The sequence below is a fragment of the Pelmatolapia mariae genome, linkage group LG22 (genome assembly GCF_036321145.2).
Source record: "Pelmatolapia mariae isolate MD_Pm_ZW linkage group LG22, Pm_UMD_F_2, whole genome shotgun sequence".
Classification (NCBI taxonomy): domain Eukaryota; kingdom Metazoa; phylum Chordata; class Actinopteri; order Cichliformes; family Cichlidae; genus Pelmatolapia; species Pelmatolapia mariae.
Genome location: NC_086245.2, coordinates 6,755,189 through 6,772,473, shown reverse-complemented (window position 1 = coordinate 6,772,473; position 17,285 = coordinate 6,755,189). Strand labels below are relative to the sequence as shown.

At 39.1% G+C, this 17,285-nt stretch overlaps 1 protein-coding gene across 3 annotated transcripts in view; it reads right to left on the bottom strand.

Annotated features, from left to right (window-relative positions):
- The window catches only part of pvrl2l (PVR cell adhesion molecule related 2 like), a 326,078-nt gene that overhangs the window by 175,267 nt on the left and 133,526 nt on the right, over positions 1–17,285 (bottom strand). For all 3 annotated transcript variants that reach the window (XM_065470377.1, XM_065470378.1, XM_065470376.1), the window contains exons 4-6: positions 6,020–6,313; positions 3,173–3,290; positions 2,050–2,198 (exon numbers count right to left, since the gene is read on the bottom strand). In XM_065470377.1, the coding sequence (XP_065326449.1) occupies positions 2,050–2,198; positions 3,173–3,290; positions 6,020–6,313 (561 nt within the window). The remainder of the gene's footprint in view (positions 1–2,049; positions 2,199–3,172; positions 3,291–6,019; positions 6,314–17,285) is intronic.

The window sequence follows — 17,285 nt, the reverse complement described above, 5'->3', positions numbered from 1 at the left end:
GTTCTCTGTCAAATTTTATCAACACGTTGTTGACTTTTACTTCAGTTGTATAATTCCTCACAAGCAGTCACTTTGCAGAAAGGGATGAGAACTAAGCAGTCAAACAAAAAGCCTTTTTTCTGAGTGCTGGACTCAAATTCTATAAGTAAACATTCCAAAAATGAGAGATTAAGTCGCTTTGTTACTTTATATCATCTAGCTGTTTTGCTGCTGTCGAAAACAGGCAAACCCTGAAACACCAAGGACACATTTAACCATCACAAAGTCTGGGCTTGATGTCAGTTACTTAGAAAGATGAAACATTTGCCTGTCCTCAAAGAGTTTAAAGTGTGTGCGGATAGCGTGAAGGTTTTACATGTGTCTGTAAAGGATTTTAGAGCGTTAACTCTTATTTTATGTGTATTATGCGTGTGTGTGTGCTAGTAGGGGAAAGTATACCCTCCGTGATACTTTGAGTCAGTCTCAATGCTATGCTTCGAGCAAGAACAGTAGCAGCTTAGCCACTTCTGAACCTCCCACACTCCCAGCGCACCGTCTGGCTACAAAGCATCTTTTTTCTCAGAGGAAACAATTCAAATCTCCTTCTCCGATTTCCCACGGATTTTCTAAATGTAGTTTTCGCACTCTCTTTTGGCAAGAGTGTATGATTTTTTTCTCTTTATGTTTTCTTTTCCTTTGTTGTAAAGCTCCACATGGTGATTATGCTAACAAATTCTTCTAAAAAAATGTGGAAGGAAGAAAGAAAAACATTTTGACCAGTCAAGCAGTCAGTGTGGAGTGCAACACTGTGGAAACACACACACACACACACACAGTGATTAAAATGACACTAACAAGATTCGAGGCCTGCCTGCTGACGTGCAATGAGGCATTTCAACATGCAGACTTGTTTCTGGGTTTGTGTTTGCGTGCTTGTGAGTTTAGAGGTGTGTGATTGTGTGTAGGATTCATATATGGAAGCATCAGAAGGCAGGGGGGGGAAAAAGAAAAAGAAACTGTGACCAAAAGTCGTGGCAACAGTGGCCAAATCATCTCACTGGTAAATGTCAAAAGTCAAGACCCAGCAGAAAGATCAAGACTGCATGCAGACACAACCAGTATACTGTTACCAGAAGGAGAAATTCAAAGGTGAAAGAGGAAAGAAAATGTGAACGACTCAGTTCCCTTGTTTAGTAAGTGTTAGTAAAAAAAAATGCAATGAAAGGAAAAGGTAAGAAAAAACAAAACAAAACAAAAAAAAAACAAGAAGAAAAGCAAACCTGGGCAAACTGGCTCACACCAACTTGAACCCCTTGAAAGAATCTGGAAATCGTCCAACAATCCCAGCACCGCTGCATCCACTGCAGGGCCAAAACTCTTGTAGAAGGGCCTATCATACACCACAATTCACTTTGAATTTGCATCCAGCAGAGCTACAGATTCCCGCTGCAGTGTAGCCGTGAAAAGTTCAGTTTCAAGAGAGTGCTTTCGATCGGAAGTTATAAACACCGGCCCTTGTCTTGCATTTTGGCCCTGCTGTGGGGAAAGGGTCAATCAAAGGTCTCCACTGTGCCTTGCTAAAATTTGGCCAGTGAGGAGGAAAACATTAAAAAAACAATCCGATGTGAAGACTGAGAGAGATCAGCATCCCTGCAGCTCTCAGATCAGCTCTGATCCCAGCATGTGTGCATGTGTGAGAGAGAAATTTATGTTTCTGTGCATGCATGTCTGCAAGTGTATCCGTCCGCTGGAAGAGGCGTACGAGACTATATGTGCATGCATAAATCTATTGGTGTGCACTGGGACGATGTGGAATATTGTCAGGGAACTATCATGGCTCACAACGTGTGTGTGTGTGTGTGTATATGAGTGTATGTGTGTGCAAGCAGTGATCACATGCTGTTTGCTGTATTCCTGTTGGGTGTGATGGAGTATTGTGTTGGGTCACCAGTGTGTATTCATCATATTGACTGGTAAATATACATGGATTTCCATTTCATTTGTGCAAACGTCCACACATATACAGAGTGTGTGTGTTTGTGTGTGTTGTCACTGTGTTAATAGACTCACCAATGACAACAGTGGTGATTTGGTGCCTGCTGGACCCGAGCCTATTCTTGACCTCACAGATGAAGGTGGTGTTGACAGCATCATCCACCTTCCTCACTGTCAGCTTGTTGCCCTCCACCACCACTGTTTCTGGCAAAGGACCAGAAGCCCTGTTGATGGGGAAAAGATGAGAAGGAAGGCAAAGCAGGGAGGACATAAAAGTGAGGTCGTGAGTACAAGTTTTTGGTGAGATCACAAAGGATCAGAGCAGAGAGGAATGGAACATAGTAATGAAGAAGTAAAGCAGGAGAGGTAAGTCATTGTGTAAATCAGGGATAACAAGAAAAGAGGAGACGAGATGGCAGGGACGAAAAGGAAGCAGTGAGGAGGTCATATATTTGGAGAAATTGGATAAATAAGATGAGGGAAAAAATTGAAAAGACAAAATCATGAAAGAAAGAAGGAGAAAAAAGAAAAAAAACAGAAAAAATGGGAAAAGACAGAAATTGTGGTTTGAGGAACATGGTTTGTTGCTGCAATATTCAAAGATGGCAGTAATGTGTGAAAAATCATGCGAACAGCCATTCTGTCTCCCTGCTCAATATTCATAAAGAGAAAGCAAGCCATCTGTCCATCAGAACGACATTTATCTTTTTCTTTTTTTAAAAAACACAAATGCATTTGAATGTCTACTTAAAAAAAAATATTTTGCCAAAGCATCCTCTGCCAAGGCCAGTGCCCCAGTTTTGTGATTTTAATGAAAAAGTTCCAGATCTGTACGTAATTTAGTGGGTTTTTCCTTTGCCCATATTCTTCCTCTTGGAGAAGTTTCTGTGTAATGTTGCTGATAAACAACCAGGCAAACAGGCCTTCAAAAAAACCGCACCTGTCTCATACACCTGGCTCACCACTTGCCCTTAATTACCATTACAGCAAAAAAGAAGATTGTCAGGCACATTTTTGCAGTGATTACAACTAAAACCCAATTTACAAGAAGGTTAGGAGTAAAATGTAAATAAAAGCAGAAGGCAATAAGACAAAAATCGCATTCTGCTGTTTGCATAGCATCCCAGATATCCTGGAAATGTGGTTGTATAGCTAGGACACCCAAAGACTCTACAGATGGATTAAGTGTGACTCTTACGCAGTCCAGGTGATTGTTGTGGGCTCAGGGTTGGCGTTAGCCAGGCAGACCAGCGTGGCATCAGAACGGCCAACGTACCAGTTGTGGTCGTATCCCTCAATGGACACAGAGGGTAGATCTGAAACACAGAAAAGAGTGACAATAACTTTTAATTTAATCATTTAAATTACAGAGAAATGTTGGAAAATAGCAACAGCTCTAAAGTCTTGCATCAGTTTCATGCTCTCAAATAAACAAAAACCAAGTTGTGTGTGTGTGTGTGTGTGTGTGTGTGTGTGTGTGTGTGTGTGTGTGTGTGTGTGTGTGTGTGTGTGTGTGTGTGTAAATTTCAAAGAAGCAAAAAAGCCTTCCTTGTTGCTTTCTTTTCCTTCAGGTTTGAAAAAGAAAAGCAAGTGAGAGGACTATAGGTGTAAGGAGAGGACAGTGTGTCAGTGAGAGTAAGAAGAAGCAGGACAGGATGGTAAGTGTGTGGTGTGATGTGTGTGTTCCTCCTAGAGTGCGCTGACCTATAAAAGCTGATCTGAGTTACACAGCAGACAGGAGACATGATCCTTCACACCATCACTAAACTAACACATACACAGCGAGGAATCACGCTGTGTGAGCATGCCTGCTGCAGGTCTCCTATCTTTGCGAGCACCAATTTTAAGTACGAGGACATGTTTTTCCACTCCTCACTAAAGGCTACTTCTACTTGAAGGTTACTTTGAATTAAGTTTAAGTTGGGATTTCAAACAGATTAATGAGTGTCCCCTCAAAAGAACTACATGTGCTTGACATGCACACACACACACACACATATATAAATAAAGTACACATAAACAGGGGACGATGGAAGAAGTTCCTCGACTCCATCCATAAAAAGCATAAACCTTGTTTGATGAAATTTGACCTCTATTCCCTGAACTGAATAAGCGGAAAAAACACAGATGAATCCCCTTCAACGGAGTGCTCCTGCTTATTTAGGTTGTTGCCTGAGAGTTTTCTTGTGACCACTTGCACATACCCATCAGCTGACAGTCTCCCATGTAACAAAGGCAAACCCTAAACCTGAATTTCATTTCAGCCAGAGGATTGAGTTACAAGTAGCCAAACCTGGGAATTAAAGTCAGTGAAAAGTGACAATTGCTATTTGAACCCAGCACTTTTTTATCAGCAGTAATCTTCAAAACTTGATGTCTGCTTTATGCAGACATAATAAATGATATGATGAAAATCACAGATACTTGGAAGTGATCAGTACAGGACTTCCACAGATATACATATACCACTGGAGGTGTTTTTGCTTTTTATTTAAGAAAATGCAATTGCATCTTCTAGATACTAAATCTGGGCACGTGCATACAGTACATACTGAGATGTACATTTCTTGAAAGTCAGTTAAAAGCTTGACTTGCAGCCATTTCACTGTGAATGTCACAGAACAGTCAGGGGTCTTGTCCTCGTAAGACAAGTGCATGTAAGAATGTCTAAAATGTTTTCCTTGTTATTTCTCTCAACAACATTTGACAAGCACACTTTGATTGTGTGTGCATGTCACCTAAAATTTAGAGATTATAAAAACAAGCCGGAAGAAGACAATCTGTTCCATCTTTGCAGTAACCGGCAGCAAGGTCACACCGTTGAGACGATGCTGGCGGCATCCCTAAATCTCTTGAAATCCACGCTGAACCTGTGTAATATTTTAATCCCATGCAAATTAGAATGGAATTTAATGGATTAATTTAAAGCAATGTGTGTGTGTGTGCTTATTTGTGTGCAAACATGTGTGTTTGTGATTCTTTTCTAAATTCTTTTTCACCTGAGGGCCAAAAGACCTAAAAGGACAAAATGAAGAAAATTCTTTGGGAACATTTTCTTCCTCTTACTTCTTAAGCGCTCTCGGTAAAGTTTGGGTTTACTGCAGACTGAACATTCTGAGTTTTCATACGTATCTGCTTCATCTGTCCTCATATTGCATGTAATTAAAGATTTCTAAGTGCATGCATTTGTCATAATCTGCTGATAAATTAACAACTAAGGGGAACCAGCAATGAATGCAGAGCCCATTAAGGGTGCTACAATTAATAGTGCACAAAATCCTGCAGTTTTATAGCTAATCAGCAAAGGATTACACTCCAAAACAGGATATAAGCAACAGGCTGCTGGATGCGTTAACTGAGTTGCTAACCAAGGATCTTGTGGTACAGTTAGACATACCGAATAAACCAACCTTGGCTGAATTTGTTTTTGGCTGGTTTTAAGCTCATTACCTCAGTTATTCAGCCAAGAGTTCCAGCAGTGGACTGCAACATGATATACCACTGTAATTTAATAAATTCCAAGTACACAAATACTGTCAGCGAAAAATTGTCCTTGTTAGATCATGATGTGCATTCACGAGGCAGTTTGCAGTCTTTCTGCGTTCATTTGCACCACTATCCCAAACGTGTTGTCACATATTCTGCAGGTTTGCTATACTATTTCGACAATGGGAATGTAAGATATAACAAAACACTCTTATTTGTTTATTTTCCCTAGAAAATTACTGTTTAGTCAACTTTATTTCAATTGCAATTTTTCCCCATGTTGTTCCCACCAGTGGGGCCCAGCCGTGAATTCAAGTAACACTGCATTACAGAAACAGTATGTAATGCCTCTCAGTTAGCGGTAAAGCACTTGCAAGTGACTGTGAAAGTTAAGGGCTACAGGTTCTTTGAAAAGCACTGATCTGTGTCTGAAATTGCATGCACTTTAAAGTTATGTAAAACTTTAGTTGGTCTTGTGATCATTGAAATAAAGTAGCCCTTTAGGGAATACAATTCTAAGTGCTTTGTTCAAGAGTGTATATGTGTGTGTCTTCCTTACACTCCACAGATAGCTTGATAGGGTAAACCCAAGGCTGCTTCTGTGTCTTCTGGTTGACTCTGCAGATCACTTCCCTGCCGTTGTCTGCCGGTGTAGGGACCAGCCGATACTCGCTGCGTACCGTCACCGTGCCGTCTGGCCCGCTCGTGGTGCTGGTCGAATGATTGCCTCCCACTGGCGCCAACCACTCGATCGTGGCTGCTGGTTTGGCATCCGCTGCCTCACACCGGGCTACCACCACCGACTTGGTGCCAGCTTGGACAGTCACACCATTGGCCGAGTTCTTGGGCTTGGCTGGGGGGACGATAGATAAGAAAGACAAGGGGGGGAGTTGAGTAGGAGAGTCCAAGACAGAAGGCACGGAGAGGAAAACAGAGAGAAAAGAAAAGTGGCAGTGGAGGGAGAAAGATAAAAGAAGGGCGGTGAATGGAAAGGGACATCAAACAAGAGGCCCAGGGAGAAAAGAAGAGGGAGGAGGACAGGGAAAGCATAAGAGGAGGAGGTGGTTCAGTTTGTTGTGCATATATACTGTGGTGGCATCCTACTGTGGCTGTAATGAAATACCGAGAGAAGCAGGAGGCCCTCTGGTGTGACTCTGGGCCAGTCCACTTCATAGGGACAGAAAGAGGAAATACACATAGATCCGTAAAACCGCATACACCAGACAATGCAAGTGTTATAAAGAATCATAATGTTTATACCATGATAAGAAAACCGTGTGAAAATGGTCAATTTTATTTGGATAAAAGTAAGAAAAAAGAATCAGTTTTGAGTTACTGTCACCAAAAATTGCTTTGCTGGTAATCCCCAATTGAACTGAAGCCGAAATCATACTAGTAGTTTCAACAGCAAAATGCACGAAATTGCTTTCCATCTTTGTAATGTTAGGTTTGTCAAACTGTATAGAACTTCTAGAAAGTGCCAATTTTCTATGAAAACGTCCTCCCCTTCTTAGAACAAACTGCTACACTATCAATCTATCAGCAAATGTCACAGAATTCCATTATTTTGTGATGTCAAGTCTTGAAATTTCCTTGTTTTGTTACACCCACTCACCTCAAACATGCATCATTTTGTACTGCACAATATGATTCCATAAATTCCCCCCAAATGCCTTTAAATCTGTTTTATGTGTCTGTAGGCTATGCAGAGAGACAGTAATGGACATGCTGAAATTGAAAGATTTTTCATATCAAGAAAAAGTGAGGCAGTTACCAAAAACAGCATATCGCCTCCTGATTCACTGAGGCTTCTGTTTTGTCTGTCCTGTTCGGTGGATTTCTTTTCATTAAATGGCTCAAGAAAGAAGTCCTTGCGCTTTCACTCTAAAGGACAGACAAAATCTTTATCTCCGCTGCAAACTCCACTGCAGCTATAGTTTAAATTAAAAAAAGTCCCATTGGTGCCTTAATGTTATAAATAACCCAAATATCCATGAGAATAAAAATAAAAAGTACTATTAACAAAACAAACTTTAGCCTTTCCAACAGTGGTAAATGCTTTCCATTAATACTTAACGAACTTTTTAATTTTTTTAATGTACCCATTAAAGGTGTTAATTTCAGAGCCTGGTAAGACCAGCACTTAAAATAATAATGAAGTTGTATAAATTCATGCCATACTTTGATTTGTTCACAGGTATAAAGTGCAGCACAAATGTTTCACATTAAATTCAGCTCCTGTGAAATTTATGTAACGACAGCGAGCAGTCTGACAGTGCTGACCTTAAAAACAACAACAACAACAACAACAACAACCCCACAGTAAGTTATCGTAACTGGCTATTTTTTCTCCCACTCATTTCATTTCATGTTCTTTCTCAAAGTTTAAACTTTGGGTTTAAAGTAAGAACCTAGAATGCATAGCATCAGTAGTTGAACAGTTAGATATTTTTCCTCCTTTTCAACCTCTTTACAAACTAGTTTGAAATGTAATCATGGTTATTGCATTAAACTTGCTGTGAATAAATATGCCTTCAATAAAGATGTCAGTTTTATTAGTTTCTAGTCCACCAGAATCCTCTGAGGTTTTAACCAGAAAGTCTCATTATCACTGACAAGGGAACATGTCCACCTAAATCATGGAGAGCATTCTGGACATGCTGTGCTCCATGTAAATACCAGATTGGCTGTCACTTCCCAACTATCCTGTGCACATTTGCGGTGCTGGAACATAACCAGCCGATTTTGGCAAACCCACTACCTTTGTTTCTGTTTTTGCTTTTGTTAACCTCATTTCCCCCCTTTAATTCTGCTCAATGCCTCACTTACATATGGATAGACAACACCGCTTCAGTCAAAATGGCTACTGTCAATCAACTTGTTCACGATGAGTGTTACATTAAAATAGCAGAAAACTGCCAAAAAATGTGAAGTGGGCTACTGTCCAAGTACTTCTGAAACATTGCAGTGTGGGTACTGTGTGTACTGTGAGGAGGACTGCATCTATGGTGCAATTCTTTCAATTTTGAAATAAATCCCCTCAAATTTAAGCATTTTATGTAGCATCCAGCAGTTTAAACTATAGAATAAAAATATGTATCTGGAATCATTTATGGACAAACGCTTCCACTAGCAGCTGAACACAGAAGCATTGTTGTTTCCGTTTACTTGCTGTGAAACAGCTTATTAGAGACAAACTGGAAAAGAGCTACTGTGACTCACTCAATACTCTTGGTTACAAGGTACAGTATCTGCTGGCTTTGCTTGCAGTGCCCACTTCAACCTCAAGGACCACGTGTTTTGGAAAAAATGAATGAACTCACTTTTTTTAAACGAGCCTGTCAATCACTGCTAATTAGACATTGAGATCATTATCTTGCTACTGCCTAGGGGCATTTCCAAGATTTTTTAAATGGGTGTCAAAAGGGGAGACCATGAAGATGCTCATGTGCAGCCTTGTGTGCCATTACAGATTTATTATGTGAAAAGTTCTGTTGCACGAGAATTTAAACATAATTCTGTGTTGGATAATTGTTTTGCAAAGTGTTTAGACTTTTGACTTAATTAAAACTTAAGTACTTAAGCAGCTTAATAATGCACAGTATAATTTATATATATTTATAATATCCAAAATAAATGTAGTCAATATACTTTCCAACAATACTTTCCAGAATCATGTACATTATATTATTGTATCATAATATGGATTTATTGATCTGTATGTCTGTTACTTTGCAGTTGTTGATGATTTTAATTACCTACACATATTAATGGAGTTCATCTGCAAAATAATACATATCTAAAGTGCAATAATTGCATCTGAAATAAAACAGAGTAAAAGCTGAAAGCAGGGTAACATAAAAATATTTAACTCAATAACAAGCACATTAAACCTCTGTAAAGGACATGAGTAACTGGACTCTTGCAATCCTTCTGGTCCTATCCAGGCTCTCATAACGATGGTGGGGATTCTCAGATTAACATTACTCCAGTCCAGTGGCTTTGTTGAGGGCCACCGAGGGAAGCCAATTAGATTTGGTCAGGGGGCACTGGGGGCATGGGGGGAACACTCCCTGCCTCCCTTCTGGACTGCCTTTGTGTCATGAGGCCTGTATCACATCTTTGATGAGAACACGGTTGTGTGTCGTTATAACTTTCTTTCTCTAGGTTTCTGTTCTAGCTGCTCACTGATGATTGACTGAGGCCAGCTCTGTCTGTCTATCATCCTTAGCATCTAATCCAGTTTCACCTCCCTCCTTATGTTCCAGCCCTTAAAGTCAGTCATAACAACATAATTACACGTCAAGGCTCCATGCTACTACGCAGATTGGCACTTGTTTCAAGCGTAGATAGCTCAATTATCTGGAGTTTTTTATGGTAGACAGATAGACACTCATTTGGTTTCTTCTTCTTATATTTCTCTACTCTTATTATGACACTTTGCAGTCTTAATCATCATACAGATGAGTCTGTTAGCTTTGACAGGTTTATTTTCACTGACTTCAAATTTAATAACAAGAAAATCTAATGTAAGCCAAAATTAGCATCACATATTACATGCTTGCACATTTTTTTTCTGAAACCTGAAAATCATATAGAAGAAGAAACAAAAGGAAGGAAAACAGAGCAGAGATAAAGTGAGACAAGAGAGGTGAGGGAGAAACTAGAGGAAACAGAAGCCAACAGAGGAGTCACAATCGACAGAAAGAGACTGACCGTGCAGAGAGTAAAGCAGGATGGCAGAAAGGGGTTCGGATTGATCTAGCAGCTTAAACGAGTCAGGAGTATCCGTCCCTGATGTGTTTCGTGACACTGCATTCAATTGAGCCTGTTGCTACTCCTCACATCGGTCTGAAGCAAGTACAGAGCAATTAGAAGGCAAGCGGGAAGCCATGCTAACAGAGTTAACAAACGCTGCAGCCCCAACACCCATCCTTATCACAGACCTCCGAACACGTCACCACCCCCCGGCGGTAATATCAAAAGGCTGAATGTCGGAAATTGACAGGGAGAAAGGAAAAATGCATTAAAGTAATGTTTCCAAACACAGTTAACTGCATGAGGTGTTTGGTTTATAAAACCAAGCACTTAGGAAAAAATGTGTTCAAAAGGTGAACGCATCATACTCCCCACATGCTTCATTTTAAGTGTTCCAATTGCATTTTAATGAGTGTTTTGACCAAAGATTTTGGTAATTATAACAAAAGCATTGCAGTTAAAAACTTTTCTAAACTCTCCCAAAGCAGCAAATTTATTTGCCCTCTAGAAACAATTAGATTTCAGAGCAACACATTTTCAGAAGAGACCATTTTCTCGCCTTCCTTTATATAAAGATTTGTTGTGAAGCCGCCACTGTACCGATAGAGACTCTCAACACTGTTCAGCATGGACGCCACCTACCCTAACTTGAACCCATGACTTCTCTAAGATTGTCTCTTCACAGAAGAAGGCCTCTCACTGGAAGGTTGCCAGACTGAATCATAAACACGATGGGGCTATCTGCCAAACGCAAAGATTTGAGAGTGTGAAGCCAACTGTTGCTGAATTAAGGTAGCATTCGGGTAAGACAGCTGACATCTGTCATAGTGGCATAGCTTGTGTTGAAACCAACCAAGCACCAGAAAGCAAATTAGTGAAGCCAAGTACTGACCTATATTACTGCTTATATTTGGAGATTGAAGATTCCACCATGGAGACATACGCATGGAACCATAACAGTTTGATTATGAGAGTAATATTCAAATTGTGTAGATCAGATTAGAAGTGGTTTTATGTACATAGTTTATACTTCATACATCTTTAAAACCACGATTATGGAACCTGTCCTAATCTAATTCTCTAAAAACTTTCATAAGTTCACATATGAAAATTACTATATCCAATCTTCATATTTTACAACAGTACACAGCACTATGTACCTAATGTGTCAGTCACACCACAGTAAAAGCAGGACAACATCCTCTTGAGAGTGTAGGAAGGAAACAGGTGGTTGCCACATGATTGTATTGGTGATTCTTTACATTTGGCAACTGATTGCCAATAGTTGTGGTGACCAACTCATCTAAGCCTCAACCTCTGGTGACCATTTTCAACCATAAGGTGATTGTCAGTTATCTGACAGGAGGTAACCTGTCTCTAAACAGTCAGGGGGTGCGACTGGCTGCAATTGCTCTCACACAGATTGCTAAAGTTTTGCAAAAAACTGCTGTCTAATTTATGAATGCATGAGAGATTGCCAATACACTGCAATCAATCTGAGTCAGCCTGCACCAATGAGTGCAACTTGTCTGTGATGCAACTCTTTGCAATAGGATAGTCTACCCAGCTGGCTGGCAACTTGCTGGATTCTGGTTATTTTTCAAAATAAAAGCAAGCTTGCTGAATATATAGCATTTTGCAGTTAAATAAAACCCTTACAGCAACTACCACGTTATTTATAGAGGAATGTCTGAGCTTATGTTTCAGATCTACGAGGCTCTGGATGAACTCTAAATGTAAGCAATAAATGTGATTTTGTTCATCTGAAATTTTCGCTGATTTATCAAAGACACAACAGAACGCATATAACTGCCATCTTTGAAGCAACTATTTCAAAGGCAATGAGATGTTAATATCATTGCACATTGTTACAATAACTTTGGTTGTGCTGCAGTCTTTAGTGTGACTGTAGCATGTAGCTTGAGACTCCACACAGCGATCGCTAGTTGATCTGACCACTTTTATGCATGTGACCCTTAACTGTAGCTATTTAGCCTTTCAACCACTTTCAATGGAGATTTTAATATGAGCTACTATAACAAAATAACACAGAAACAGAGCCAGGAGAACATATTGAACAGCACTGCCTAGTGGTATCCAAGTTTCCTCTGTGTCTCCTTCTTTAAAAACAGATTTATTCAGTGCCGTGCCCTGATGAAGGGCAGACAAGTGATGTAATTTTTTATTTTCTACTCTGCTGCATACATTAGCCGGAAATCAATAAAGGCTTCTGGATCTTGTTAAATTTTTGGAATTCATGTCTCATCGGCTGCTCAGGTTTGTAAACATCTTGCCTTGCCACACTGCTGCTGAATATTTCCAAACAGTGTTGGGGGAAAAAAAATTCTGTTAAGTTCTCTACCTCTACTCAACTTTAACAATACATGAATATTCAAGCAACACAAGAATAATTTATCCTCCAATTATTCTGCTGTTTGTGATGTTTTGACAACTCATTATTGGCTGTTCTAAATGTTGACAAAATGCATTAATTTAAGCATGAGACTAATTTAGCTAATTTAAGCTTGAGAGCACTGGTTAAGTGCCATAAATGAAACAAATAAATAAATAATTTCCAGAGTCAGTATTGTTATGCAAACAGTGAAAGTAGAAAACAGCTAATTTTGACTTCTAAGCTCAGCTCACTTTTGCCTCTGAAAGCAAAATCTAAAAGCACCTTGAGGCATCACATTTCAAGACTGTGTTCGACTGCATTTAACAGCATTTTGACTGATTCAGTGCTTCTCCTCGAGGCCAATTGTAAACTCAGCAGCATTTCTCCCTTTTATTTTACCCTCCCATGTCAGGTAACAACTCAGAAATAGGAAAATGGATACTGTTCCATTTCATACAATTTGTTGCTACATTGCAATATTTGTTATGGTGTATGCTGACTGACAAACTTGGCATTCAGAAGCCGCCTGTGTGCTTGTTTTATATGGGCTATATTATATACACACATCAAAATTTCAGTTTAATTAACAGATTCTGGAAAAAAAACAAATACATAAATACACTGAACATGAACTGAGTATTGTCCCTGTAGCCCAAACAGACTAAACTCTCTCTTTAACCTTTATTCATCCAGCAAAGGCTTGCTTTACTTTGTCTTTTCACCTGGGAGCTGCCCAACACTGCTGCTGGCCACCACGCAGCTGCTTGGATCTATTGAGGTCATAATACTCTGCAAAAAGATGCCTGAGACAAACAATGCTGAGGGTGGCCAGGCTAATTTAGTCATTTGCTTAGTGTCACTTGAAATAATAAATCAAATACTCAAATTTGTATAAATAAAACAAAAACTTCAGGTGCAGAAGTGTCCCACAGACATCTGATTTGCAGAGATAAAGTACAATAAAGCTGCAATAAATTTACAAATGAAATTTTAGCGACTGCTGGAGTTATTAAGGGTGCTGTGTTTGATATTTAAAAACCAAACTGTTACATTACGAGTAATTAAGAAAATATTTTGTATGTTTCTGTAACCAGTATGTGCAAATTAGTTAAAGAATATTTTATTTCTGAGCAGAAAAAAATAGTGGCTTGTTCAGCTCAAATTTGGGTATTTAGTTTAATTTTAGTGATTTGTTAAATTTGTTAATAAATAACATCACAATTTTTAGTTTTAAATATGCATTTCACAGATTTCTAAAATATTTGTGTTTTCTTATTATTTCTTATTATGACAGGTGGTCTAATAAGTATTTTGCAAGATTATTTCTATTTTCTTATTTAAGAAAATCTTAGTTTAAAATGAGTCAGATGTTCAGTAACTACATATCTGTTTTTTTAATTATGTCTTACTCTATTAATATCTATATGAATACAGATATGAGTATCCATTCCTGGCTCTTTCTCCACTCAGCTCTATGTTGCTCACCGGCAACTTGAAAAGCCGTTAAACAATGTAAAACTACACCTAAGTCTCAAAATGTCGCGCTGCATTGGAGTAATTTGGCTATATTTGTTTAAACTAAAAAAGGTTCTGAAGAGAAAAATCATAAAGGGCAGCGTAGAAGTCAGGGTATTAGACTGGAAGTATTTTATCTGCAACATTTAATAAATTACAGAAATAGATAACAAGTCTTTACAGGATTTCTGCCAGAAAAGTTAAGACCAATCAATGTGAACAAACCCAGAGGACATGTACTGTGTGGCACAAACAAATACATTGGTGGTTTTATTGCTACTCTCTCTTGCTGCGAGGAGAGAAAGAAAGATGCCGAGGGAACGGTTGATGTCATTAACAAAGGATGATGAGTGGTTACCACATAAATAAAGGAGAAGGTGGCTATGAGCTGAACAGTTAAAACTGTAGCAAGTCATGATATTTCTCTCTTTTTTATCATTCCACCAACTTTTTCAAATGTTTTTTTTTAACCAAATAGCTAACCAAGACACTGGGCTAAGCTACCTAGGATTGCTTGCATTAAGAAGTATCATAAAAACAGATGATTAAACTGGCAGAAATTTTGGCTCATTACTTGACTATATTATTAAACAGCTAATAACATGTAGATATCGTTAGCGAAAGCATGTTTCCAGTCACCAGCTCTGCCAAGAACCCAAAGCCCACAGACTGGTTTGGTTCCTTGGGTGAGAGTATAATGCTGTGGCTGTCACAATACTTGTTTTTTTGAAACAGTGATATGTAATTTAGCAGATAAAAAAACAAACAAACATAGCTTTAATTAAAGACCCAAAGGAAATCAACAAAAAGTTAGGTTTGCTAAAGTTAGCAGCTAAGATTAAAACTGAATGCCCTCATTTTGCAGCTCACAACTTAAAGACTTTGCATTTATTTAACAGTGAAAATACAAAAATAAATGATATACCCAAGATCAACTAGTAGTAACTTAGCAGGACCACATTTCAATACAAACAGCACTAAAATACAGTATGCACCAGCACCATGGAACAAGGAGTTTTGCAACAGATGGTATGGCCCCCTCAGAAATCTGATCTCCACATCATCCATCCAGTCAATCTGGGATTACATGAAATAACAGAAGCAATTAAGTGAGCCTAAACTCACAGAAGCACTGGGGCAAGTTCTCCAAGATGTTTTGGAACAGCCTACCTGCCAAGTGCTTAAAATAAACTGAAAGTAAACTGTTGCTACAAATAAACCTTAAAGGGCATGGGTGGTTACATCATCATATATTATCATTGGATTTATGACTATTGCAACTAAAGTCAACTCAAATCACTCCAATTTTACTGCTTATTTATTGCATTTGTGCAGTGTGGTGTACATATTATGTTGACATTTTCTAGAGATTTCTAGTCTTCAGATACTAAGTTAAGAAAAACTTAGCTAGTTCCATTCATTCAGGTCAGCACCACCGCTAAATCATTGCTGGCTGTTGAAAATCTGTAACTTCTGCCAATTTCACTCTGTTGTTCATGGATTCAGGCCAGTGGCCCTCCAGTCTCTGGTCCATTGTTTTAACCTTTGGACCAAATCTCCCTCCTCAAAGTTTCACAGACTACTAGATTTGCGTCTCACCTGCAATTGTATTTCTGTCCTACTGGCTATACTACATCTAATGAGATGCAGTATAACTGTCTACCATCCATTTCATATGGTCCCCATCCAGGACAATATGATATAATTCACTGCCAATTGAGTGATTCTTTATTCAGACCCCAATAAGTGATAATAAGATTGGCTGGCTACGCCACTGCATCCAATAAGTTATAATACAATTGGCTGTCAGGATTATGTATTCACACTTAAATAAGTTGTGATATAATTGGAGTGCTGGTGGTTCTATATCAAATAAAATGTAATATGATTGGCTGGCAGTAGCTGCGGATTCAATAAGATCTAATGCGATTGGCTCGTATGGATTCTATATATCCCATAAGGTAAAATATGACAGTTTTCCAGGGACTTTGAGGCACTTTGTTTTCCAAGTGCATTTTACATGGACTCTGTCCCAGAGAGCCTGGCACGCCACAGCTCCAGACAAAAGGCGAGTCAGTGAGCTTTCCAGCAGGTATTTCCCAGTCTAGCTCTGCTTTGCGCCAGCAGAAGCAGTAGTTAGGAGGATTAGCCCACATCCATCTGCAAGTAAGCCAGAATATCTTTCCATGTTTTCTCTGCAAGACGGCCAAGTTCTGTATCTCCTCTGTTTTCTGTGAGGGAAGGTTCCAGGACGGATTTTGTATTGTTTTGCAAAGGTTTTCTTATAAAACAACTGAGTAAAATGCATAAACACATGAAAGGCAGTGTAAAACCATGAACCATTATAGCTGCTGCTTCTATAATGAGGTAGTGTAATGCAGTTTATTGTACAGTCACCTTTTACAGCACCTTGCATAAAGTCTGTGTGCTGTTTTAATGTTGCAGATGAGGGGCCAGCATTTGAAGCCTACACCATGTCGCCACTCCAGTCCAGTTTCAAGAAACTCTTTGAAACTGGACCGCTAAGCACAACTAAAACTCACACTTTGTGCAAAAGAAAAGCACTCAAGATATGCTGTAGTTTAAAAGGATCAACGAGTGATGGGCAAATTTACCAGACAGACGTTTTAATTAGTAAATGTAATGTTTCAGTTCAAAGTCTGTCATCTTAGCTCATTCCCTTTTCCTGCTCCCATTATGACAGAAGTGCTAAATGTATGAGATCTTTATTGTACAAGCACTGATGTAGGCCATATTTTTATGGCACTACGAAACAATCAAGGGAACTGTTGTTATTCACATTCAGGCATGAAGCCTCCTCAGTGCCGTTAACTGAAAGAGAAAGACAGCAGCATCGGATTCCTTTGTAAGCGGAGTGCAAATGGGAGGACATGTGGGTGGATGAATAACACCAGCTGTCTACGATTACAAACAGGATGTGTCCCCTGTTAAAAGCAACTAAACTTCCACTCACTTTCAGAAATCAAGACACTGAGGTAACGCGAGCATTCCTTCAGGTTTCACATTCTTGGCTCTAAGTGGTTGCGCAGGTGTGGTAAAGCAACCTTTTTTGGGGGATATCTTGGCAAAATAACACGATTAAAAGTGTGTTTTATTAGCCGTTTTCTGCTTCTGCTTTCTGTCCACCCATGAATGT